A 24,805-nucleotide genomic window follows, 5' to 3' on the forward strand; every position below is an offset into this window, starting at 1 on the left:
AGCCACAGCTCAAAGCGACATAGCTCCTCCCATTTTGGGTTTCACTCAAAATCGCATATGTTTGCATATTTGTTAACGTTGCTGTTCCTGTCAGTAGTGTCTCAGAGACAGCGTGTTCGGTTTAGACCGCTTTGTCTGAGCGGGATCGCGGCACGTGGATGCACTAGCGCCTGCATTTCAGTCTCAGAATGGCGCATTGTACCGCTGGATTCGCTGCGTCCTCTCAGTGTCTGGACTGCCTGACTGTGAGTGCTCTGATGATGCTGTCCGGTGCGGTGTACGGAGGAGGTGTTCTTTATCTGTTGTGTTGTTTTCTGTATCTTGGTGGCACCCCTGTGTGGACGTGTGGGATGCCTCCAGCACCTGATGTTGCTTTTAGTGCTGATACAGGTGTGGGTGAACTGCATGGTTTTACGAGTGGCTGTTTGTTTTTGTGAAGCGTGCGCTCGGGCCGTCCGCTCGTCCCCCGCTCCATCGCTGTGCGCCGCCGCGGCTCCGCCTCCCTGTCGTCTGGCTCCGCCCCCCACTGGGCTCTCAGCAGCATGACCCTGAGGCTGCATTCTGAGTGGCACTTTCTCTCTTGCTCTCTCTCCATCTCTCCATCTCTCTCTCTCCATCTCTCTCTCTCGCTCCAGCTCTGGCTCCCCCTCTCTCTCTTGCTCCCTCCCTCTTTTTCTCTGACTCTGGAATCTCTCCGTCTCTCTCTCCACCTCTCACTCTCCATCGCTCTTCTACTTTCTCTCTTTCTCTCTCCCTTTCTCTTTCTGCCTCTCCAGCTCTTCCCCCCCACCTCTCTCTCTCTCTCTCTCTCACATGCACATAATGTATGCACTCTGGGCTACTGCATGAGATGTATACTGTATGTGCATAGATGTAGTTTGTTGGTGGAAAGCCTTGGAGTTGTTTGAAAGCGTGTTGACGTGTTTTTTTTTTTCTATATTTGCTTTCCCTACCCCCCACATCCTCTTGAGCATTTGCATTCGCTGCACACACACCAGAGACGAACCGACACACAGCCCTGTAGACCCGAGCCTTCTGCCCTTTCCCGTCCAACCTCCACCAATAATCGGCTGCTTTACACGATCAGTGATGTAGTCACGTAACAAGGAAAATCGGGAGACCCCATTGATCTCAAGGACAAGAGTACAAGATCAATGCTTTAGATGGAGGGACTATCTCACCATGACACTTCAGAAAACATTTTTTTTACATTGCCATTTAGCAGACGCTCTTATCCAGAGCGACTTGCACAACATTTTTACATAGCATTTTACACTGCTTCCACTTATACAGTTGGATATATGCTGAAGCAATGCAGGTTAACCTTGCTGAAGGGTGCAACGGCCGTGTCCTACCTAGGATTCAAACTGACAACCTTCAGGTTACAAGACCAGTTCCTTACCTGTTATACTACATTACATTACATTATTACATTACAGGCATTTAGCAGACACTCTTATCCAGAGCGACACAACTTACACAACTTTTACATAGCATTTTTACATTGTATCCATTTATACAGCTGGATATATACTGAAGCAATGCAGGTTAAGTACCTTGCTCAAGGGTACAACGGCAGTGTCCTTACCCGGGAATCGAACCTGCGACCTTTCGGTTACAAGTCTAATTCCTTACCCACTGTGCTACACTCCGTCACTACACTACACTACACTACACTCTGTGGCACTCATTTCAGCCCGGTAAAGGCAGTGTAGTATATTGGGTAAGGAGCTGGTCTTGTAACCTAAAGGTCACAGGTTAGATTCCTGGGTAGGACACTGCCATTGTGCCCTTGAGCAAGGTGCTTAACCTGCATTGCTTCAGTATATATCCGGCTGTATATATGGACGCAGTGTAAATGCTGTGTAGAATGTTGTGTAAGCCACTCTGGATAAGAGCGTTGGCTAAAGGCCTGTAATGTAATGTAATGTAAAGTAACGCGCCCCATCGCCCCGCCGCTCTACGAATAAGAAACGAGCGACGCTAGAGTTACCGTTCGAAGGCGGGCCCACACACCACACGCGCTAAACGACCCAGAAGGCCGAGCGTGGAGGCGCGTTCGATAAAAACGAGCGCCGTCTGATCCCTGCGGTGGGACGGGTTGGACGGCGCCCTGGCTGAGCGCCGTCCGGAGAGAACTCTGCGCCAGGCGGCACGCTCAGCGGCCCGAGCAGAGAGCGCTGGCCAGGTGTCCCGGCTCCTGCCAGCTTCGTCTTTAATATTCTCATTATTCTGCATTTAAGTCCCGGGGCATCATAAATATTACATTCACCAGATTTTATTGCTCGTTTTTTTAAAAGTCAGCTCCAGCTGCAATGCATTTGCATGCAGACGATGATCAGAACGCTTTCGCGGTAAATTATTAATCATGAAAAATGCCGTGTAGTGCAGCAAAAAAGCTGACACTGAGGCTGCTGGGAGGAAGGAGAGTCTACAGCACCACCATACTAAAGCTAAAGCAAAAAGCCGCCATTTTGAATCAAGAGATAAGTGTTCCGTCAAGAGATCTACTCGAACCTGGCTCAATCCAATAAGCGACATAAACAGTTGCTTATAACCGCCCACAACCACCAGGGGGCCCCCTAATTATTCAAAAATACTGTATATTTACTGTATGCATATGCTTTTTTTTGGGGGGGGGGGGGGGGGTGGGTTGTTGGAGCCCACAAATCAAATTCTGCTTAGGTTTCCCTGAAAGGCTAGGGTCAGCACAAGATATACATCTTCCCTCAGACGATTGAACAGTTCTGAAAGCATTTCTCTACGCATCTTTCACAAGGTGTTGAGATGATCGTTTTTCTAAGAACCTTCATTACAGCTGGTTTAGCCCAGCTCGTAGATACAGACTTTATCTCCAGCCTGCTCAGGCCTACTTCCCCAGCTGTTCCCAGCTGGTATCCACCATAAACAACCTGAGGGCAGATTTCTTTTATCATTTCAGTGATTAATTCAATCTACAATCAAAGCCGCCATTTAAACACAAGTGAGTCACACAGCACTTCAAAGCACAGCTTTTCCAGGCTCTGAGGTCATTAAATCAGCATCAGGAATGCTTTCATGACCGAAACAAACCCCCCGGTGGCTCAAAGAAAGCATCTGTTCAGATAAAGCAGGAGGAGATAAATTAAATGGCTAAATTTCGGAAAAGGCACACTCTTGCTCGCTTGTGGCTAAATTCGCTACCGATAAGACTGCTGTGCTTCAGTTCAGTGTCAACTGCCCTTTTTTAAAAAACATTTGTGCTGCCGCCCCACCTCCCTCCCTACCCTGTTCCATGTTCCCCATCCCCCTGTTTCCCCCATCCTCCATCCCTGTCTCCCTGTCCCCTCATCCCCCATCCCCTGTCCCCCTATCCCCTATCCCACTGTCCCTCATCCCCCATCAACCCCCCCCCGTCCTCCATACCTGCCCCCCTGTCCCTCATCCCCCATCCCCCTGTCCCCCTGCCCCCTGTCCCCTATCCCACTGTCTCCTGTCTCCTCATCCCCATCCCCCTGTCCCCCTATCCCACTGTCTCTCTGTATCTCTCTCTCTGTCCACTCATCCCCGTCCCATCCCCCTGTTCCCTGCCCCCTGTCCCCCTATCCCCCTATCCCACTGTCTCCCTGTCCCCTCATCCCCTCCCATCCCCCTGCCCCCCTGCCCTCCATCCCTGTCCCCCTGTCCTCCATTCCCTCAGGCTGCTTTGAGTTGATTGTGTTTTGGGCGAGGGGGGGGGGGGAGCAGCCCGGTCCCCCCCCGCGCCCCGTCTGACAGCTCTGTCCCGTCTCAGAGGAGGCGTCGGAGAGCGACGAGGAGGACAACCTGTCCCAGGTGCTGCGGCAGCGCGCCACCATCCCCTGGCGCTCCTGCGGGAGGTACCTGAGCCTGGCGGGGCTGCTCCTCCTGCCCCTCCTCATCCTCTCCCAGCTCCTCAAGCACACCCTCATGGTGGCCATCGACTACTGGCTGGCCCACTGGACCTCCCGCGTCATCGCCACCAAGATGGACGCCGCCGGACGCAACTGCACGCTGGGCCAGGTGAGGCGCGGGTGGAGGGGCGGGGGGGGGATGGGGACGGGGGGGGGAGGGTACTTGTACAGATCGAAGGGTGTCCCACCCAAGTGGTCACTCAACAAGGAGCACAATGGGAATAAGTTTCATGACCTCCACTTCCGGGCTTGATGCAGTGCTGGAAGCCCTGTAGCCTGCAGAGGAGCTGAATGGCCTGTTCACATCGTAATATATATTTTTTGGACAGAATAGGTGAGGCACACAGAAAAACTAAATTAATTGAACATACCAAATTAAAACACATATTTGTCCTGCAGTTTAGATTATAATCTCAGAATTGCTTGTTTAATTAATAGTTTTATACTTTTAACCCATAGGTGTAAGATCACAACAGCTGAACAATGCTGATGTAACAATCACTGCTGGCAGTTGACAGAAACAGAAAAAATGACTTGGAATTTTTTTTTTTAAACATTCCAAAAAAATCAACTCTTCAAAGCATTAAAGGACAGTTTCTAACGGAATGTTTGGAGTTCTCTGGCAGATGGCCAATGCCCTGTGCTTGCCTGTCACCTCTGCTTTCCTCTGCTTGCCTGTCACCTCTGCTTACCTCTGCAGTCCAGGCGCGATGTGTTTCCCCTTCAGAAGGTTTCCACTCCTCTCTGTTTGTGGCTAATGGGGTTGCCACTCAAATCTAAAGAGGCAGACAGAGAGCAAGAAAACATGTAATTTCACGTGTCCGTCCAGCGAGCTTTCTAGTTAACGTGCAAATTCTAACAAATTGCCGCATTTCGGATTATTCCTGTTTCGAGTGGTGCAGTTTTTTTTAACCATACAGCTGCCCGTGATTTCTCTGATAAATGTAAGGTACTCAGACCCAACTGCTGCAGCACTCACAGGTCTACTGAATATGGAGATTGCCAGCCTTGAACCGAGGAAAGGAATATTTGATATGAACAAACAAATGCTACAGACCGATTGGAAGGATCGGTCATTTGATGGATAATTTGTTAGTCTTGTTATTCTCTTCACTGAATTCAGATTAAATGTTCCTGTACATTCCTAACGGAATCATCACAGAAGGATGCTGTACCCGGCCAATAACCCCGCCCCTTTTACCAGCTTGTCACTCAAAGACATGTCACGGGGGTCAGAGGTCACGGTTTGCTCTCCCTTGACAAAGTCAAAACCAGTGTAGAGATGTACTGCACCCCGACCTGGATCAAATAATTATTTGAAACATTTTAATCCGTCAGTCGGCAGTAAAATTCCTCCAGACTTCTTCCAATTTTAAAAGAAACCAGCAGCAACATTCAGCGCAAAACTCATCCGTTATACAATTGTACATCGTTGGGTAGTAACTTATCTCACTGAATATTCTCAGGGATATGTGGGACCATTTGAAAATTTCACCTGCATCAAAAAAAAAACAATTTCTGAATCTTCAGAGTGTTAAAACGTGTTTATCCCAGATCCGACTGTATGTCTCTAACACAAACTGTGCCCAGTAAAACAAACAGCCGGCTGTGAACGGGAATTTCTCACATTATATTCCCAGCAGCAGGGAGTCGTTGTTTCAGGGGTCACATTTCATTTGGAGGGGCAGTAAGAGCCTGCAGGGCGGGTTTTTAACGGCCGGGGCAGGGGCCCTTTCACAGGGTGGCGGGGCCCCTGTGCTGGGCTTATCGCCGCTGTAAACGCCTGAGCAGCACGCCTCTTATTAATAGCCCCCAGTGCGTGTCTCTGGTCCTGGGCCACGGGACACTTCTGGCTCTGTCGTCCACGGCGACGGCACGCTTTGTGACCTCACAGAGGATGCGTCCGCGGCAACAGCACGATTTGTGGCATCGGATAGAATGTGCCAGTGCCCTGCCCGGGATACAGAGGACTGCAGTTTCTTTGCCAGTTGAGCGTTGGAGTCACACGTTTGGTGACCCCTTCTGCCGAAAACACAGAGGGCTTCTGAAGCCCCCCCACCCCCGTTGTTCGACATTCTGTCTCTCACTGTGGGACACATGGACATTAGCTACTCCAGAACCTCTGCTGGTTCCTCCAGCACGTGATAACTGTCCCACAGACAGCCCATTTCCACCGCATGGTCCAGTAAGTTATCAGATGGGCGGCATCCCTAAAGATCTGGCAACTCACCACTTGGCAAAACCCATTATTGCATATTGCGTGTGTGTATGTGTGTGTGTGTGTGTGAGTGCCTGTGTGTTTGTGTGAGAGAGAATGTATGAGTGTGTGCGTGCATGAGTTTGTGTGTGCATAAGTGTACGTGTGTGTGTGTGTGTGTTTTTCTTTGTGCTTTGTCTCATCTGTGTGTCTCATCTTCATCTTTCTGTCCGCTGATATGGTTTGACTATCATCAGTATAGGTTATGGCGATACTCTATTAATAGAATTCCCATAAATTATTTACTGCTCGTTGAGCTGCTTGCGGTTTCTATTTCGGGCCTAATTTAGGCTCTCGGATGCGCTGTTCTCTTTCCGTCCGCCACCCTCGTCCTGCCTCGCGTCCATCTCACCTCACTGCCCGCGACCCAGTGCTTATTAGGGCTGTGGAGAATTAGCTACTGACCGGAGGAGTCCGTCAGTCTCAGCTTGCTTATGTCCTGTTGGTGCTGAACTACAACTTAATCAGGGGCTTTTAATACACATTTTAACCTGCATCTGTAGCTGTATCATTTGTCAGCTTGATTTAAACATGATGAGTATTTTTACCCATTTTCCTGAAATTATATCAAATTAATTGATATTATTAATTACTACTATTTTCCCAATAATCCTTTTTGATGTGCACTTTTCCAGAGTGATATTCATAGCTTACATGCTTACTTACTTACAGCCGATTTATTAAGCTGGATATTTAACTGAGATCAAGTGCCTTTAAGTGCATTTCTCAGCATTAGAATGCCAGTGTCCCACCTGGGATTTGGATCAGGCACGGCGGAGGTTTGGAACACAGGTGCAGGTGTGGCCAAATGAGGCCGGTCATGGAGAAGGGAGTACCTGTTCTGTGATTGGCTGGGGAACTTGATGGACGGCCGGGTTGACCCACCTCCTGTAATCAGGATTCTTTTAGACGTTAGGCGGGCTGTCTGAGGACACGTTCAGACCAACTGCCACCCCTCCCACACCCCCCCCCCCCCCCCCACCTCACCAAACATCAGGATATTTCTGTCATCCCTGTCTCCCTCTCTGTCTGTCAGTCTGTCATCAGTCTGTTGGTCAGTCTGTATGATTCTCCATCTCTCTATGTGTCTGTCTGGTAAATATGACATGAACTGGAATTGAAGAACATATGACTACTGGCCACATTATGTCCAGTAACCAAGCAAAGAGGCCAAACAAAGCAGGAATTATTTCTCAGTACACAAAGGAGTATAGTATTTCATATATATATATATATACCCTCATTTAATCCTGTAATTTGTCACTCATCTGTATGCATGTATGTGTATATATATATATATATATATATATGTGCGTGTTTGTGTATGAAAAAAATACAAGCTCTAGCATATGTGCAGTTAATGAAATGTAAATGAAATATAAAGTGTATTATTGTCACCCCCCCCAGAGCTGCGGGTTCAGCCACTCCTCCTACCTGCTGGTGTTCAGTGTGCTGTGCTGCCTGGGCATCGTGCTGTGTCTGGTCACCTGTGTGGCCGTGGAGTGCACAGGCCTGCGGGTCGCCAAGGAGCTGCACCACGCCCTGCTCAACAGGATCATACTGGCGCCCATGAGGTGAGGGAGGGGGCGGGTGAGAGAGAGAGAAAGAGAGGGTGCATGTGTGTGAGTGAGAATGAGAGAGTGCATATGTGTGTGTGTGTGTGTGTGTGAGAGAGAGAGAGTGTGTGTGTCTGTGTGTGTGTGAGTGTGAGAGAGGGTGCACGTGTGTATGTGCGTATGTGGGAGTGTGTGAGTGTGTGTGCGTGACTGTGTGTGTGTGTGTGTGTGTGTGTCTGTGTGTGCATGCAAAGAATGTTCATCCAGATTTTTATGAAAAACAGCTAGTGGGAATTACCTCTGAATGCAAAACAAAATGAAAGTGGAATGTATTAAAGCTCTATAATTTATTGGCGCACGGTGAGTCTAAAGTTCAGGAAAATGACAAATAATTGTTGTGAAACAAGGCTAAATTAAACCAATGTGACTCACACAAAACATCCCCCTCTGCCCCTACTTGAAAGAGAAAGCACCCGCTGTTGCGTGGGAAAGATTAATTATATCCTTACTGACTGAAACACGTGGGGTTTGCTCAGATCAGACCAGCAAAAAGCCGTTTGAAAAAGCCTGTCCGAGCGAGTGTTTGCACACGGATAAAAGCAGTGAATTCCCAGCACCTTTCCAATGGAAATGTGTGTGTGTGTGTGTGTGTGTCACTGTGTGTGTATATGAGATGTGTGTATTATTATATGAGAGAGAGAGTGTGTGTGTGTGCGGGCACGTGATTGTGTGCATATGTTTGTTTGTGTGTGATTGTGTGTATGATGTCTGTGTATTATTATGCAAGTGTGTGTGTATGTGTGTGTGTTGTTTGTATGATGCGTGTACATTATGTGGTGTGGTGAATGTGTGTGTGCGTTGAGATTGTGTGTTGTGTGTGTGTGTGTGTGTGTGTGTGGATGTGTGTGTGTGTGTGTGTGCGTGTGTGTGTGTGCGTGTGTGTGTGTGTGTGTGTGTGTGTGTGTGTGTGTGTGTGTGGGGATTGTGTGTATGTGTGTGTGTGTGTATGTGTGTATGTGTGTGTGTGTGTGAGTGAGAGAGTGTGTGTGTGTGTGTGTACATGTGTGTGTGTGTGTGTGTGACTGTACAGGAGCGGTCCTCTCTCTCCGCTGGTGTTTAGTGTGTTTACACACTGAGGAGGGTTCTAGCTTAATTCTGCTCTCCTGCTCCCCGACTCCATCTGTTCTGGGGGGTAATGGGGCAGACAGGGCCTTTACCCCAGCAGGACGAGCCACGGGACGGGCCTCATGGGGCCCCCAAAAACACGTCATCACCCCGCCACAGCGTCACCACCGGGCCTCTGGAGCCCCCGGCCCCTGGAGCCCCCTGCCCCCGATCGCTCACTCTGGCACCACTTTTAAACTACTCCGGTGCAATAATCAAGGGGTGGGGGGGGGGTTTAAAAAGCATTGCCATGGAAACGGCCCTTCATCCCTCCCGCTCTCCTCCCATGCAGGCTGTTCGAGACGACCCCCCTGGGAAACATCCTGAACAGGTTCTCATCGGACACCAACACGGTGGACCAGGTACGCTGACCGCAGGCCGACAGGGCGGAGTGAGCAGGGAGCTGTGCCGCTGCAGCGGTGCGCTATATAAGGCGCTATGTAAGGCGCTATATAAATCTCATAATACAAGTCTTGAAGAATGAGCAGATGCAGCTAGCAGCTGCAAGATCTGCAAGATCTAGCAGCTAGCAAGATATGGCCTACTCTGGGAATATATAATTATTTATTTTCACATTAGTATAATAATATTTTTAAATATATGCCATTAATATATATGCCAGGGTGATTAATTTAGCATACATTTTAGATTCACATTTTTGCAAGTGGCTGGGTAATTTGTGGTGCAAAAGAACTAAACAATACAATTATAATTTACTAATGCTTTTAGCAAATGCTTTTAGCCAAAGCAGCTTACAAAGGTGAACCTCACATACAGCTCCATACACTGCCCATAAAGATCTGCACTGCGTTATAATATCATTCAAAATTACAACGCTTCATTCGTACCCATTGTCCAATGACACAAACTCACAGCACTGTCCCAAGGACTGCAAACTTTCAAAGATCACAGATCTAAAGATGCTCTTACACTCATTTCCCTTCCCTGAAGCCAAAACACACCAATTAGATGCATCTTCTAAATATGAATGGGGCCATGGTCAGAGACAGTACTGTGGCGATGCGTGTTCTGCACTGTCGTACAGCACCGGGAACTCTGGCTAGCAACCAGAACCCCCCCGTAGTTAAGGACCACAAAGGACATCACATTACATTACAGGCATTTAGCAGACGCTCTTATCCAGAGCGACGTACACAACCTTACAAATTTACATACATGCATCCATGTATACAGCTGGATATATACCAAAGCAGTGCAGGTTAAGTACCTTGCTCGAGGGTACAACGGCAGAGTCCTACCTGGGAATCGAACCTGTGACCTTCAGGTTACAAGACCAGCCCCTTACTCGCTATACCGCACTGCCACCCAGGGGGCCGGTCGTAGTCGCGTGGTAACCGTGGTGACGTGGTTTTTGTGGTTCCAGCACATCCCGGCCACCCTGGAGTGCCTGAGCCGCTCCACCCTGCTCTGCGTCTCCGCCCTGGGGGTGATCTCCTACGTCACCCCCGTCTTCCTCATCACCCTGCTGCCCCTCACCATCGTCTGCTACTTCATCCAGAAGTACTTCAGAGTGGCCTCCAGGTGCGTGTGTGTGTGTGTGAGAGTGTGTGTGTGCGAGAGAGTGTGTGTGTGTGTGGAGAGTGTTGTGGTGTGTGTGGAGAGTGTGTGTGAGAGAGTGTGTGTGTGTGTGTGTGTGGTTGTGGAGGTGTGTGAGAGTGCGTGTGTGAGTGGGTGGTGTGAGGGAGAGAGAGAGAGGTGTGGTGTGTTGTGTGTGTGTGGGGTTTGTGTGTGTGAGAGGTGTGTGTGGGTGTGTGTGTGTGTGTGTGAGAGAGTGTGTGTGTGTGTGTGGTGTGGTGTGTGTGGGTGTGTGTGTGTGTGTGTGTGTGAGTGTGAGTGTGGTGTGAGAGAGTCTGTGTGTGTGTGTGTGTGTGGAGTGTGAATGTGTGAGAGTGTGTGTGTGTGTGTGTGTGAGGGAGAGTGTGTGTGTGTGTGTGTGTGTGAGTGTGGTGTGTGAGAGAGTGTGTGTGTGTGTGTGTGTGTGTGTGTGTGTATGTGAGAGTGTGTGTGCGCGTGTGTAAACAGTGTTGAAAGGTCACATGACTGTAGATAGTGACACTGCCCCCCCCCCCCACAGGGACCTGCAGCAGCTGGACGACAGCACCCAGCTCCCCCTGCTCTCTCACTTCTCTGAGACTGTGGAGGGCCTGACCACCATCCGCGCCTTCAGGTCATACACACACACACACACACAAACACACGCACTCATGTACACACACACACACACACACACACACACACACACGCGCGCATACACACGCATGTACGCACACACAAACACACACACTCACACACGTATACACACTCACACTCACACACACGCACATACATACACTCACACGCACATGCACACACACACGCACTCACACACGCACACACGCACACACACACTCACACACGAAGATTCTTCTCATCACAATAAAAAACTATTTTACACATCAGCAGGCAGAGCCCGGTGCATTGTGTATGCCCACATGACTGCACATTTTCAAAACAGAAAACAGCGAGGGGTATAATGTCTCTCCCTGGATGCTGGCAGAATGTTAAAACAGTCGTGCAGATCCCTGCGAGCTTTCAATAAAACATCACCAGCCAGATCGTAAAATCAAATGAAAGCATATTTCTTGGGATGTGAAAATGTACGTAGCTCCTGGTAAAAAGTTAAGAGCGATCTGCAGGAACATCGCTGTCCAAAGAGATGAAGTATTTCAGTTACGGTATTTGAGCCACAGGTGTTCTGCTGATGTCACGCGCCTGTCCAGGTCACATGACCCGTAGGTTCCCGCCCCCCCTGCAGGTACGAGGCCAGGTTTCGGCAGAAGCTCCTGGAGTACACGGACGCCAACAACATCTCCTCTCTGTTCCTCACCGCCGCCAACCGCTGGCTGGAGGTTCGCATGGTAAGAGCCCCGCCCTCAGTGTGCCCGCCCCCCCCCTCATACTGACCACCCCCCCCCCCCCACCCCCCCCCACCCCCCACCCCACTGGCTGGAGGTTCGCATGGTAAGAGCCCCCCCTCAGTGTGCCCCCCCCCCTCATACTGCCACCCCCCCACCCACCCCCACCCCCACCCTCCCACCCCCCCCGCCCTGCTGGCTGGAGGTTCGCATGGTAAGAGCCCCGCCCTCAGTGGTACCCCCCCCCCCCCCCATGTGTTCCTGCACTAGAGTGCTTAATTTAAGTCACTGATTGACTGAAGAGTCTGCACAGCGTGTTTCCAAGGCCTAAATTGTCTGCTGATTGAAATCACAGAAACCAGCAGAGACTGCAGCCCTCCAGGACTGGAGTTAAACCTGCAGACACTGCGGCCCTCCAGGACTGGAGTTAAACCTGCAGACACTGCGGCCCTCCAGGACTGGAGTTAAACCTGCAGACACTGCGGCCCTCCAGGACTGGAGTTAAATCTGCAGACACTGCGGCCCTCCAGGACTGGAGTTAAACTGCAGACACTGCGGCCCTCCAGGACTGGAGTTAAACCTGCAGACCACTGCGCCTCCAGGACTGGAGTTAAACCTGCAGACACTGCGGCCCTGCAGGACTGGAGTTAAATCTGCAGACACTGCGGCCCTCCAGGACTGGAGTTAAATCTGCAGACACTGCGGCCCTCCAGGACTGGAGTTAAACCTGCAGACACTGCGCCTCCAGGACGGAGTAAACAGCAGAGACTGCAAGCCTCCCAGGACTGGAGAGTAACCTGCAGCCCACTGGTCCTCGCTGGAGTTAAACCTGCAGACACTGCGGCCCTCCAGGACTGGAGGAGTTAAACCGGCAGTGCCACGTTTCAGCGCCTCGACAGTCACACGTTTGTCCGTTTGTTTATGGACGTTCGTGGCGGAAGCAACTTTCCCCGCAGTTTAACAGTAACTCAATGTGGCAGACCCGATTCTTGCATAATAAACTCTGCCTGGTCAGGTTACATCATATCATGCATTTTATTTTATTATTTATCTATTTTGCATTTTGAAAATGTTCAAATGAGATACTGCACCCTCTGTTGGACTCGGTAAAATTACAAGTTACAGACATCTTTAAAGAAGTACGTAGGATGAACATAACACCACCAGTTCTATATACATTTAGTGTATATAGATGCTGTACCTGTACTTAGAGCAGTTTAGCAGAAAAGCCCAAAATTACGTAACTGAACTCGCTGTTCCCAGATCAGTGAGACTATGTAGAAACTCTTCCCAGATGAGTGATGCTGTGTGCGGACACTGTTCCCAGATCAGTGAGGCTGATGATACTGATGCTCTTTTCACAGGAGTACATCGGCGCCTGTGTGGTCCTGGTTGCGGCGGTGGCCTCCATCACCAACTCCCTGTACAGCCACCTTTCCACTGGGCTGGTGGGGCTGGGATTAACATACGCCCTCATGGTAAGAGCTACTGGCTCTAAGAGATACTCGCTCTGTGCACCCACTCAGTATAGAGCTGCTCAGTCAGAGTAAGAGCTGCTCACTCAGAGTAAGAGCTGCTCACTCTGTGTAAGAGCTATTCACTCTAAGAGCTGCTCACTCTGTGTAAGAGCTACTCACTCAGAGTAAGAGCTGCTCACTCTGTGTAAGAGCTACTATGCTCCTTAAACCATAATGGAAAAAAAATGGCAACTTATCTTGTTCTGTTAACCAGGGCATTGCCACCTGAAATGAGTGCTTTAACATGGAGTGAGGATGATCACTGACTGGCATTAAATAACACTGGCCTTGCCTTTTGTGCGTAAGTGGACCCAAACCATTCCAGGAATATGCGCCATACACCACTGCAGAACCCGCCAGTGTTGGAATATTTACGCTCTTTCCATTGAATGTTCAGTATTTGTACACACTGAGGATAAGGCCTGTTTACTTGTGCTGAGAGATACTCGCTCAGTAAGAGCCATTCACTGCAGTAAGAGCTGAACTGTCTCAGTGACAGATGCATGCCGGATTCATTAGTGCTGTGGTGGTCTGCCCAGAAAGCTTTATTTACCACAGCCGATGAAAGACATCCGTGCTATTTATACAGCCTGGATAAGCATGAAATAGATACAGGAAACTCGGCACCTAAAATACAGCTGACTTGTTTATTTGTTTACATAACTGCTGCTGGACAGTCTGAAGACATGTCTAGGTAAAGCAACTAGCGCTAAGGAACATACGGCAAGGTAAAACTACGTGTTAAGGGGTAAGAAGCTTCATCATACGCTAGTCGCTAAGGGGTAGAAGCCATACGCTAGTCGCTAAGGGGTAGAAACCATACGCTAGTCGCTAAGGGGTAGAAGCCATACGCTAGTCGCTAAGGGGTAGAAACCACACACTAGTCGCTAAGGGGTAGAAATGCCTAATAACATACGTAGTCGCTAAGGGGTAGAAAACCATCAATGGGTACTATAGTCGTAAGGGGTAGAAACCAACTATCGCTAAGGGTAACTACACGTTGCTAAGGGGTAGAAACCATAGTTGCTAAGGCGGCTTAACCGTTCGTCGCCTAAGGGGTAGAAACCATAGTCGCGGTATGCTAAGGTGGTTGAGCCATAGCATGCTAAGGGTAAGCATAGCGTGCTAGGGTAGAAACCATACGCTAGTCGCTAAGGGGTAGAAACCATATGCGGTTGCTAAGGGGTAGAAGCCATACGCGGTCGCTAAGGGGTAGAAACCATACGCTAGTCGCTAAGGGGTAGAAACCATATGCTAGTCGCTAAGGGGTAGAAACCATACGCGGTCGCTAAGGGGTAGAAGCCATACGCGGTCGCTAAGGGGTAGAAAGGTGGGGCTAAATCGGGGATACTCAAATCTGGCCCTTGAGGCCAGTAGTGCTGCTGCTTCTTATTCTTCCCCTCCAATCAGGACTGATTTAAATCTGGGGACACCAGGCGAGGTAAAGCTCAGGCCAATTAGGGGCATTAATCGGTCACTTAACTGTGAGGTACAAAAGAAACGCAGCAGCACTGCTGCCCTCGTGGGCCAGATTTGAGTGCCCTTGTGGTAACCCTCTGTTGCTCCAGGCTGTATGCAGGTCCTATCAGGACAGCCCCCCCCCCTGAGTGACACTCAGCTCACTCCTGTCCCTCCCCAGGTGTCTAACTACCTGAACTGGATGGTGCGTAACCTGGCGGACATGGAGGTGCAGCTGGGCTCAGTGAAGAGGATCAGCAGCCTGCTGCAGACAGAGCCGGAGAACTACGAGGGTCTGCTGAGTGAGTCAGCTGCCACCAGGGCCACGCCCCTCTGCCAGAGAGCCACGCCCCTCTCCCCCAAAGCCACGCCCCTCTCCCCCAGAGCCACGCCCCTCTGCCAGAGAGCCACGCCCCTCTCCCCAGCCACCCCCAGAGGCACGCCCCTCTCCCCCAGAGCCACGCCCTCCCAACTGAGTCACACCCCTTCCACAAAGCACCCTACTCCCCGAGTTCCCCTCCCAAGTCAGCACCTCTCCCCCAAGCACGCCTGCCAGAGCCACGCCCCTCTCTACCCAATGCACGCCCTCCCCAAGCCACGCCCCTCTCAACAGGGCACTCCCTTTCACAAAGTCCACCTATCTGAACAGGGCCATGCCTTCCCGAGCCATGCCTCCCAGGTAGACTCAGCAGAGCACGCCTCTCCCGAGCCACGCCTCCTGAGCCACCCATCTCGAGTCGCCTTCGAAGTCCATCCCAGGCACCCTTGACAAACACTCCCCTTCCCAGGTTATCTTCTCCTAGGCCACCCCTACAAAGCACACCATCTGCAGAGCATTATCCCAGTTTGGAATGGGTGTGTATGTGTGTGTGTGGTTTTGTGTGTGTGTGTGTGTGTGTGGTTTTGTGTGTGTGTGTGTGTGTGGTTTTGTGTGTGTGTGTGGTTTTGTGTACATGTGTGTGCGTGTGTGTGGTTTTGTGTGTGTGTGTGTGGTTTTGTGTACATGTGCGTGCGTGTGTGTGGTTTTGTGTGTGTGTGTGTGTGTGTATGTGTGTGTGTGTGTGTGTGTGTGTGGCGCGTGTGTGCGTGTGTGTGTTGTGTTGTCGTGGTGTGTGTGGTTGTGTGCGTGTGTGCGTGTGTGTGGTTTTGTGTACATGTGCGTGCGTGTGTGTGTGTGTGTGCGTGTGTGGTTGTGAAACTCACCTCCTCTTTTCTTCTCTTCCTCTCTGCTCTGTGTGCTGGGGTGGGGGGGGGGGGTATTTTGGGGGGGGGTGTAGCTGCGACCCAGGTCCCGGACAGCTGGCCGCACCAGGGGGAGATTCAGATCCAGAACCTGAGCGTGCGCTACGACAGCACCCTGAAGCCCGTGCTCAAGCACGTCCACGCCCACATCAGCCCGGGCCAGAAGGTGGGCGGGGCACCCGGCAGGCCACTCCCCCTCACTGCAGGACCTGCAGTGCACATACATTCCATACACATACGCACAGATTAACAAACCTTATTAAACATTACTGAGGCCTAAGTTAGTGTCTGTTTGGGTTCTCAGGGGCTCCCCACGGCCCCCACCACACATACAGCACCCCCCCACTAACTTCACTTCTGCGTATATTCCATACACATACGCACAAATTACTGAACATTATGAGAGATGTGTTAGATACCCACTGCATAAACCCCCTTTCCATTACCTTTTTTATTTAACCGTGTCCTATCCCACAGCATTGCCCGACCCCCCCCTATCTTTTTAAAAAAATTTAAAATATTACATGCATGTTTCCTCATACATATTTCAAAAATAAAGTAAAATTTATTAAATATTTAAAGTAAAACATATTAAATATTTTAAATAAAATGCATTAAATATTATAAATAAAAGACGGCTTTCCCTGTAAGGAGCGTCTCTTCTGTCCGCAGGTGGGAATATGTGGTCGAACAGGAAGTGGGAAGTCCTCCTTTTCCCTGGCCTTCTTCCGCATGGTGGACACGTTCGAGGGTGAGTGCTGAGCTCTCCCAGTGTCCCGCCCAGGTCTGGAGAACACGCGGGGCAGAGAGAGGGATCTTTATTCTGATTTACAATACACCATCTTTACAGCAGCAAAACATCAATCAATACCTAATCGGTACCAGACCTGGGTCAAATATGTATTTGTTTTAGATTCAAATATTTTTCTACATTTTACTGATCTTGTCTGGTGTATTGGAACCAATGAAATACTCTCAAAAAGCGCAGACCCCGCCTTCTGGTCATAATGGCAGGCTCAATTACACCAGGCAAGATCAACAGAGCACAGAAAAGTATCTGAATCCAAAACACACATGTATTTGGCCCAGGTCTCATCAGTACTATATTTCCATATTACGCATTTTTAAAGTGCGACACCTCTCTCCTTGGTCCGGGAGTCACACGCTCAGTCTTAGAAGGCCAGGGTAGAGGAAGTGTGTCTGAGTTTTTGGAGGTTAATGGCGGGTCCTCCGCGCTCGACCGCGGCTCAGCGTCTCTCTCTCTCTCTCTCTCTCCCGGCAGGGCGCATCGTCATCGACGGCATCGACATCGCCAAGCTGCCCCTGCAGACCCTGCGGTCCCGATTCTCCATCATCCTGCAGGACCCCATCCTCTTCAGCGGCACGATCAGGTCAGGGAGCCCTGGGGATGGGGGGGGGGGGTCACAGTATGCGGGGGGGGGTTCAGCGCGGGAAGGGGCCACATTGTGTGAGGGGTGGGGGGTCACAGTGTGGGGAGGGGCCACAGTGTGTGGAGGGGGTGGGGGGGTCACAGTGTGGGGAGGGCACAGAGTGGGGGGGGGACAGTGTGGGGGGGGAGGGGCACGGGAGGAGCACAGTGTGTGTGTGCGTGGGGGGGCACAGAGTGGGGGTAGCACAGTGGGTGTGGGTTGGGGTGGGGGGGGGGGGGGTACAGCGTGAAGAGGACAGCCTGTATCTGGAAGGTGTATAATAAACAGTGTACAGTTTCTTCCCCCTCAAATTTCCCCACTCAGCTATTTTCTCTTGACCGCACCAGTCAGTTCACACACCAGTCATCCCAGTATTGCTCTGGATATGGGCGGAAACTGGCATGCCATTAAAATACTGCCCATAATCTGTTGCCGGAGCTCCAATGCCGAAAGTGCTGAAGGTATTCAGAGTGAATTTGCACAGGGCTCTGCTTCACAGGGAGACGCAGCTCTGGAGCTCTGGCTACACCCTCGTCTGAGCGCTAAAGCTTCCCGCAAAGTCATCATGTCCTCACACTGCTGCTCATTCAGACCCCCCCCCCCCCCTCCACGTGTGCATTAGACAAGCCTTTCAAATACTTTCAGTGTTTAGAGCAGGGTGCCAGTCCTGGAGGGCCGCAGTGTCTGCAGGTTTAACTCCAGTCCTGGAGGGCTGCAGTGCCTGCAGGTCTAACTCCAGTCCTGGAGGGCTGCAGTGTCTGCAGGTTTAACTCCAGTCCTGGAGGGCCGCAGTGTCTGCAGGTTTAACTCCAGTGCTGGAGGAGCTGCAGTGCCTGCAGGTCTAACTCCAGTCCTGGAGGGCCGCAGTGTCTGCAGGTTTAACTCCTGCCCTGGAGGGCCGCAGTGCCTGCAGGTTTAACTCCAGTCCTGGAGGGCCGCAGTGTCTGCAGGTTTAACTCCAGTCCTGGAGGGCCGCAGTGTCTGCAGGTTTAACTCCAGTCCTGGAGGGCTGCAGTGTCTGCAGGTTTAACTCCAGTCCTGGAGGGGGCGCTGTGTCTGCAGGTTCCTGTGATTTCCTTTCAATCAGCAGCCAATTCAGGCCGTGGAAACAGGCTGTGCCGACTCTTCAGCTGATGACTGACTTGAATTAAGCACTTCTTGCCAAAAACGCATCAAACACCAGCAGATAGAGTGGCCCTCCAGGCTTCGAGTGGGAGATGATTCAGGCCTGGCTTCTGTCCACTTTTTCTTATTTTTCTCTGTAAAGCGTATTTGTGACAGTTCTCTGTAAAAAAAAAAAAGCGCTATACAAAGTAAATTGAAGTTGAAATCGAATTGACATCCTTGCTTTTGATGCTGGAGAGACTTGAAAGCACTCCCGCAAGACCCACAGGAGCTTCAAACAAAACACCTCACTGCACCAAAACACATGGTCAAGACCATTAGAGTTTTTCAGCAAAATACAGATGAATATATATTTCTATTTTTAAATTGTGGGTATATTTCTTTTCCAAGAACTGTTGGGAAAACAGAGGGAACTACACTGTGCATTAAATTAAGTTACTGTTCTTCAGGAGCAGGTGACTAATTATGATATTCTTTATCTTCAGGAAACCCATGATATATACATATATATTTATTTTTGGTATGGATACACTACATTTCCTTTTGGTTTTCATCTGTGAGAAATAGCAAGCATTTAAAGGTGTTTTCAGATGCCTGTAAAGGCTTAAGGTGTTTCAGATTCCTGTAAGGGCTTCAGGAGTTCCAGGTGAAGCATGTGACCCATCTCTCGTGTGTGACTGCCCCCTGCAGGTTTAATCTGGACCCGGAGAGGAAGGCCACGGACAGCATGCTCTGGGAGGCCCTGGAGATCGCTCAGCTCAAGACCCTGGTCAAGGCCCTGCCCGGAGGCCTCGGTAAGAACAGCCTGAGAATATAGTCAAGCTTTAGACAAGAGGCCCCATACACCTGGTCCTGAAGGTACCCTACACCTGTGTGTGGGAGGGTGCCTACCCTGGTCGTGGAGGTACCCTACTCTGGTCCTGAAGGTACCCTACACCTGGTCCTGGAGGTACCCTACCCTGGTTCTGGAGGTACCCTACACCTGGTCTGGGAGGGTGCCTACCCTGGTCCTGGAGGTACGCTCCACCTGGTCCTGGGGATACCCTACACCTGTGTGTGGGAGGGTCCCTACCCTGGTCCTGAAGGTACCTTATACCTGGTCCTGAAGGTACCCTACCCTGGTCTGGGAGGTACCCTACCCTGGTCCTGAAGGTACCTTACCCTGGTCTGGGAGGTACCCTACCCTGGTCTGGGAGGTACCCTACCCTGGTCTGGGAGGTACCCTACCCTGGTCTGGGAGGTACCCTACCCTGGTCTGGAAGGTACCCTACCCTGGTCTGGGAGGTACCCTACCCTGGTCTGGGAGGTACCCTACCCTGGTCTGGGAGGTACCCTACCCTGGTCTGGGAGGTACCCTATGCCAGGTCCTGGAGTGTGCTGAATGTCTGAAGAGAATGCTCATTCTATTCATAACACTGACCACAATATCACTGTAGGGCACAGACAGGTCTACTGCTCCATGATATAAGTGATACTGTAACATCCAACAGATCCTGCCACTGTACATGGCCAACTTCCCCCACCTCTGCTTTAGATGAAAAGATATATAAATACACACAATGACTCCTGTCTACCCCGTGGGTAAAATATTTCCCTGACTCTTTCATTTTTGATATTGCTGTGGAGTCTTCAAAGGTGACCTGAGGTGAAATCTTCCTCGTTGTGAAAGTTAAAGATCAGCCAGTAAGAATTTAAGTTCTTACTGCAGAACAGTACGCAGTGGCTTCATCATCGCCGCTCAATTTACCGTTGGATGGAATGGAATAACTGGTGTGCAGTAACATCTCACACTGCACGCAATGTTGATATTTCTGATGCCGGTGGCAGCAAAGGTCAGAAGGCTTTGGGGTATTAACCCTTTCAGAATGGGTGGGTTTTTTCAAGTAACGTTTTTTTTCAAAAATGCAAGTCAGTGTTCTAGAAGTCTGCTGCTTTCAATTACCAGCAGTGATTGTGACATCAGCATTAGAATGTTCGGTTAAGAACATTCTAATTGGATATTTGTGATGTCACAAACGCAAGTGGTGTGTCTGGGCTCCACAGCTGACTGGTTCATGTGAAGGTTTTAACGAGCCGTTTACGCCCAAATGCCTCCGCCCCCTGACCTGTAAGAATGTGTGTTGCAGACGCCATGGTGACGGAGGGCGGGGAGAACTTCAGCCAGGGGCAGCGTCAGCTGTTCTGCCTGGCCAGAGCGTTTGTGCGGAAGAGCAGCATCCTCATCATGGACGAGGCCACCGCATCCATCGACATGGCAACGGTGAGGTGGGGGGAGGGTCGGGGTGGAGGGGGGGGGGGGTAGTCGGGGGGGGCCCCGGGGGCCCTGTCACAAAGAACTCCTTTTAATCGGTAATGCTCATGCACGAGGTTCCTGAGCTGTCACTACAGCGGTTACATCACTGCCACATTCCTCTGGAGAAATGGAGCGTGCTCTTCCTTAGCGGGATACGCAAGCTGTGGTCAGACTGCAGCGAACACGATCTCCCGATCTTCCGGAGAACGACTTTGAAAGCCGTGCACAGAGTCTCACGATTTTACGTGACATCTACTCTTATGCCACAGCACAGCCCACATTTTAACAATGTCAGGCCCAGCAGCTTCTTAAGCTAATTTCAGTAGCCCAAGCCAGCGGTAAATTTAACTGCCACTGAGCAGCGTATTGATATCCCCATATGAAATGAGACAGGCCTACTGTGCAGGTAGACTGGGCTAAACAAGGCAGGATCTCTTATTAAGGCAGGATCTCTTATTAAGGCAGGATCTCTTACTAAGGCAGGATCTCTTATTAAGGCAGGATCTCTTATTAAGGCCGGATCTCTTATTAAGGCAGGATCTCTTACTAAGGCAGGATCTCTTATTAAGGCAGGATCTCTTATTAAGGCAGGATCTCTTACTAAGGCAGGATCTCTTACTAAGGCAGGATCTCTTATTAAGGCAGGATCTCTTACTAAGGCAGGATCTCTTATTAAGGCAGGATCTCTTATTAAGGCAGGATCTCTTACTAAGGCAGGATCTCTTATTAAGGCAGGATCTCTTACTAAGGCAGGATCTCTTACTAAGGCAGGATCTCTTAAGGCAGGATCTCTTACTAAGGCAGGATCTCTTATTAAGGCAGGATCTCTTATTAAGGCAGGATCTCTTACTAAGGCAGGATCTCTTATTAAGGCAGGATCTCTTACTAAGGCAGGATCTCTTACTAAGGCAGGATCTCTTATTAAGGCAGGATCTCTTACTAAGGCAGGATCTCTTATTAAGGCAGGATCTCTTACTAAGGCAGGATCTCTTATTAAGGCAGGATCTCTTACTAAGGCAGGATCTCTTATTAAGGCAGGATATCTTATTAAGGCAGGATCTCTTACTAAGGCAGGATCTCTTACTAAGGCAGGATCTCTTACTAAGGCAGGATCTCTTATTAAGGCAGGATCTCTTACTAAGGCAGGATCTCTTATTAAGGCAGGATCTCTTACTAAGGCAGGATCTCTTACTAAGGCAGGATCTCTTATTAAGGCAGGATCTCTTACTAAGGCAGGATCTCTTATTAAGGCAGGATCTCTTACTAAGGCAGGATCTCTTATTAAGGCAGGATCTCTTATTAAGGCAGGATCTCTTATTAAGGCAGGATCTCTTACTAAGGCAGGATCTCTTATTAAGGTAGGATCTCTTACTAAGGCAGGATCTCTTATTAAGGCAGGATCTCTTATTAAGGCAGGATCTCTTATTAAGGCAGGATCTCTTACTAAGGCAGAATCTCTTATTAAGGCAGGATCTCTTATTAAGGCAGGATCTCTTACTAAGGCAGGATCTCTTATTAAGGCAGGATCTCTTATTAAGGCAGGATCTCTTACTAAGGCAGGATCTCTTACTAAGGCAGGATCTCTTATTAAGGCAGGATCTCTTACTAAGGCAGGATCTCTTATTAAGGCAGGGCCACTATTCAGCAGAACCAGAACTATCCATTTAATTCTCTCACAAGGGAGTAATGAATTCACACAAAATTACTGGAAATTAAAATGTAAACTTGGCTTTACTGGTATAGAGGGGGAGGTGTATGCACATAGACCACAGCTTTATTTGGTTTATAAAGTAGATGGGAACTAACTACGAGCACTAGATTACAATTACCCTCGCCTACACTGCAGCCTTACAGGACAGCCCCCGCCTACAAACAGGACATGTTTCAGTCCTACACACCAGCTCGACCACTCCGCTCTGCGGCAGCAGGGCGACTCGCACCCCCTGCCATCCGGGTGAACGGTTCTCGCTGGTCCCGACAACGGTGCTTCTCCCCCCTAGCTCCCCAGTGGTGGAACAAACTCCCTGTTCCTCCATGGACCGCTCAGTCATTTCCGCCACCGTGGTCTGAAGACTCATCTCTTCAGACAATACCTGGACTAACTATCACCACTCTGCAGGGCACTCCCAATCTGAGATCATTTTTATCACTTAAATTCCTCTACTTTTTTTATAGCACTTTCACATTACACATCTACCTGTGCCACTTTCATCTACCACTTCGTATCATTATCTTCATGTTGTAGCTTGTCATGCCTCCTGGTTTGCTAGTTTGACTTAGCATATGCTAGGTCAGAGAGTACTGTTTACTGTGTGAACTGGACTTAATGTGTTCATGGCTATGAATAACTGTTACAAAATTACTATTGTACGTTATCGGACCTGTGTCTTGTAGTAGTTCCAATGACCTTCGGTATGTGCTTATTGTACGTCGCTTTGGATAAAAGCGTATAAATATAACAATGTAAAAATCAGCACCTTGGACAGCGCCGATACGTGCCAACGTATGTATCGGCTGAAAGAGCGCATCCGCTTTGTTTTACAGGAAAGTATTCTTCAGAAAGTCGTGATGACTGCCTTCGCTGATCGAACTGTGGTTACCATAGCAGTGAGTATCGCAGCACCTACGGGCACATAAAATAAAGGTTACGATGTCTTCAATATTTTTTGCCATCATCGGTGGACATTACGGGCGTTTATGTTCAGCGCCGTGACAATACGGTCATGCCATTGAGTGCATCTCAGTGGTTGTTAAATGGAGGGGGGAGTCCCGGAACTGAACAGGGGGGCCCATTAAAATTCGGCTGAGAATAATGCGTGTCTGGGAAGGCCGATGCTGTGGGCTACTCTGGTTCTCCAGGGCAAAAAAGGCCTTTTACTAGTAGCTTTTAATTAGAAAGTGCATTCAGACCGTCAGTAGTATTATGCAAGTGATTTTAAAACAAGAAAATTGCGACCTATATTGAAGAAGGACAACCCGTAACCAATATGACACTCTTGGAACATAAATGTAATTCCCTGGATGGCATGGAATGAACGTAGAAAATTATTTTTTTTAAACAAACTTGATAAATGTTCGTTTTGATTACGCACTGTGGCATAGCAATTCAATGTGCGTCACGAAAATACGAGAACTTTCTAGGAAGAGTGCAGATCAAGGTTATATTGCTTTTCGAGGAAACCAAGTGCACCTTTCTGTTAATGTGGCCTTCCCTCCTCTTGCAGCACCGAGTCCACACGATTCTGAACGCCGACATCGTCATAGTGATGAAGCGCGGGATCATCCTCGAGTACGACAAGCCGGACGTCCTCCTGAACCAGGAAGAGAGCGTCTTCGCCTCCTTCGTTCGGGCGGACAAATGAGCTGAGCGGCGGACCTTCAAAGTGCAATTGTACAAGGGACTTTTATTTTTTACCCATGTATCATATTTGTACATAAAAATGCTAATTCTTTATTATTAAAAAATGCACAGTCATCAAAACAACATCTGCTGTGTTTTCCCTGGAAGTATAATTAACAGAACACTGCCATCATTTTGAATATGATGGTATTGCCAGGTAATACTTCACATGAAATGGCTTCAAGGGGGGGGGGGGGGGGGTTAATATCCACCAGAGAAACTTAAGAACAATGCTGCAACAATACGGCAGGAAAAATGAAAATGAACAATATAATGGTCAGATAGATCACACATTCAACGCGTACGTAGACAAGGGGCCAGCGACGTGACAAGCCAGCTATTTTAATTGTGGAGGAATTGGTGTACTACATGTTGCCAGCTATCTGCCTGATGGAGTCGTGGTAAATACTCACCGTCACGAATTCTGTTGCGTCTTATTCTTTATTAAACACCCGGAAAACAATGTTTAAAAAGTCGTATTTTTGACTGGGTGAGCGGACTGACGCCTATCCTCAAGTTATGCAACAAGAGTAACAG

At 49.4% G+C, this 24,805-nt stretch overlaps 1 protein-coding gene across 1 annotated transcript in view; it reads left to right on the forward strand.

Moving 5' to 3' along the window:
• The window catches only part of abcc8 (ATP-binding cassette, sub-family C (CFTR/MRP), member 8), an 85,001-nt gene extending 60,647 nt beyond the window's left edge, over positions 1-24,354 (forward strand). Inside the window, exons 26-40 of the mRNA XM_064312111.1 lie at positions 3,773-4,020; positions 7,576-7,742; positions 9,181-9,250; positions 10,273-10,430; positions 10,984-11,076; positions 11,704-11,806; positions 13,168-13,281; positions 14,960-15,080; positions 16,056-16,186; positions 16,693-16,771; positions 17,303-17,411; positions 19,266-19,369; positions 20,702-20,835; positions 23,413-23,475; positions 24,093-24,354. Coding sequence (XP_064168181.1) covers positions 3,773-4,020; positions 7,576-7,742; positions 9,181-9,250; positions 10,273-10,430; positions 10,984-11,076; positions 11,704-11,806; positions 13,168-13,281; positions 14,960-15,080; positions 16,056-16,186; positions 16,693-16,771; positions 17,303-17,411; positions 19,266-19,369; positions 20,702-20,835; positions 23,413-23,475; positions 24,093-24,230 — 1,832 coding nt within the window. The 3' untranslated portion in view covers positions 24,231-24,354. The remainder of the gene's footprint in view (positions 1-3,772; positions 4,021-7,575; positions 7,743-9,180; positions 9,251-10,272; positions 10,431-10,983; positions 11,077-11,703; positions 11,807-13,167; positions 13,282-14,959; positions 15,081-16,055; positions 16,187-16,692; positions 16,772-17,302; positions 17,412-19,265; positions 19,370-20,701; positions 20,836-23,412; positions 23,476-24,092) is intronic.
• The last annotated feature ends 451 nt before the right edge of the window (positions 24,355-24,805 follow it).

The sequence above is a fragment of the Anguilla rostrata genome, chromosome 16 (assembly GCF_018555375.3).
Source record: "Anguilla rostrata isolate EN2019 chromosome 16, ASM1855537v3, whole genome shotgun sequence".
Lineage (NCBI taxonomy): Eukaryota > Metazoa > Chordata > Actinopteri > Anguilliformes > Anguillidae > Anguilla > Anguilla rostrata.